Below are 1,942 nucleotides of genomic sequence, written 5' to 3' on the forward strand. Positions count from 1 at the left end.
AACACCGCTGTTTTTGTTCTGTTTTTTTTTTTTTTTTTCGTTTCATTTTATTTTTCAATGCTATTTTTTGACGTTTGACATGTTCCCAAATCTGACTTTTTGACATGTTCCCAAATCCGACTTTTGTCCTGTTTACACACACACACACACACACACACGGGGGATCCCCTCTCCTCTCCTGAATGTCGACCTGCATTTGCCGACATTCGTTTCGCGTCAAGCTGCGGTTTCAGCCATGCGCGTCCCGGCCGCCTCCCTGGCCATCGCACTCCTGGCCATCGCCATCGCAACCGCCGCCATCAGCATCGTCTCTGCAGAGGTTGCTGCCAACATGGCATGCTCAAGCCTGCTCGTGACGGAAATCCTCTTCCGGCCCGCACAAGTGGCCGCTTCCATCAAGGACGGGCTCCGTTACATCAAGCTCACCAACACGGGTGCCACCACGATCGACCTGCAAGGCCTGACGCTGGCAACAGCCTCCTCATCAAGTCACACAACATTGTCGACGTCGCTGCTCCTCCAGAGTGGCGAGTGTGCCATCCTGGCAAGCTCACTCGCCGCAAACTCGCCCTTCAACAGCTCCGCTCCGGGCCTTGGCATCAGGGTTGACTGGGCCTGGGACCCGCAAATTTCAGGTCTGAGTGCAACAGGCGACACAATCAGCATTCTCAGCGGACCCTTCACATGCACGGAAATCTCATACTCTGTGACGGCGCCGTGGCCGAACGTTCCGCCTGGCGTGTCCATCCTGCTGAACGACACCCAGAGTGATCCAAGTGTCGGATGGTCCTGGACGACCGCCGACGTCACCGACATCATCCCCGGAACAGATGTGGCCGATCCACAATCCGCCAGCTTTGGCCGGCCGTTTTGCGCCTGTTCGTCCTGTTTGGCGTCGTCGTCGTCGTCGTCGTCGTCGTCGTCGTCTGTTTCGTTGCAAGCGTCGTCATCAACGCCTTCTCCTTCCCCGGCGTCTTGCACAAATCTTGTTGTTTCGGAAATCTACAACAACGGCTGGAACCAAAAAGCAGTCTACTTGAAACTCTCCAATGTCGGGAGCCAACCTATCGACCTGCAAAGCCTACAATTCCTGTTCAAATCAACCCAACTGATAATCGGCACTTCGCTCGTTGTGCCTGGGTACGGCTGCATATTGCTCGGCTCTCGTGTTGCGGGACAACCAATCATCAGCGACTCGAGCAACTCCGGCCTGGGACTTTCTCTCCATTACACTTGGAATACTGCACAACCTGTACTCGCGTCAAGTGGTGGTTATGTTAAAATCTTCAAGAGCGGCAGCCCCTGCGCGGGCGTCACGTACAATGCGAGTTATCCTTGGCCCACGCCCGACCGAGGCCGTGCCATCCAACTGAACAACTTTGGAGCGCCGGACGCGGGATTGTCGTGGAGCGTAGCTACTAATGTCATTCCCGGTACAGATGCGTACGGTCCAAGTGGTACATCCTACGGCAATCCGGCATGCTCCATGGTTGTCCCTTCGAGTAGTGTTGCAACTCCATCTTTGACACCAACTGCCTCCGACATTGCTGCGAACGGCACGGTTGCTACTTCTGGAATGATTTCTGCAACAGGGACGATTGCTACCTCCGAGACGATCGCTGAAACCGGCACAATTGCTGAATCCGGCACGATTGCTGAAACAGGCACGATTGCTGAAACAGGGACGAACGATGAAACAGGGACGAACGACGAAAGACCAGGGATAGCAACGTCGTCGTCTGAACTCCCGTCTACCGTTGGTACTCAAACACCAGGGTTACCAATGTCATCTGCAACAGAGATCAAGTCCTCGTCTGAATTCTCGTCTACCGGTGGTGGCGTGACTCGAACGACTCAAACCCCTGCCTCCAGCAGCTGTCGCGACGAGCCGCGACCCACCTTGCCATTCGGCCCACATCAATCTCCGACGGGCAACAGCCAA

The 1,942-nt window shown here is 55.1% G+C and overlaps 2 protein-coding genes across 2 annotated transcripts; both read left to right on the forward strand.

Annotated features, from left to right (window-relative positions):
* Nucleotides 1-221: 221 nt before the first annotated feature.
* Nucleotides 222-1,526, forward strand: CAOG_07540 (hypothetical protein; the record flags this gene model as incomplete). Its single annotated transcript, XM_004343364.2, has 2 exons — nt 222-1,433; nt 1,507-1,526. The coding sequence occupies exons 1-2, from the start codon at nt 236-238 to the stop codon at nt 1,524-1,526; spliced, it is 1,218 nt and encodes a 405-aa protein (XP_004343414.1). The 5' UTR covers nt 222-235.
* An 8-nt stretch (nt 1,527-1,534) lies between these two features.
* CAOG_09103 (hypothetical protein) lies at nt 1,535-1,942 on the forward strand (the record flags this gene model as incomplete). Its single annotated transcript, XM_011272458.1, has 1 exon — nt 1,535-1,942. A coding segment is annotated over one exon (408 nt), but the record flags the coding sequence as incomplete, so codon positions are not given.

The sequence above is a fragment of the Capsaspora owczarzaki genome, assembly GCF_000151315.2.
Source record: "Capsaspora owczarzaki ATCC 30864 unplaced genomic scaffold supercont2.14, whole genome shotgun sequence".
In the NCBI taxonomy this organism is placed as follows: Eukaryota; class Filasterea; order Ministeriida; family Capsasporidae; genus Capsaspora; species Capsaspora owczarzaki.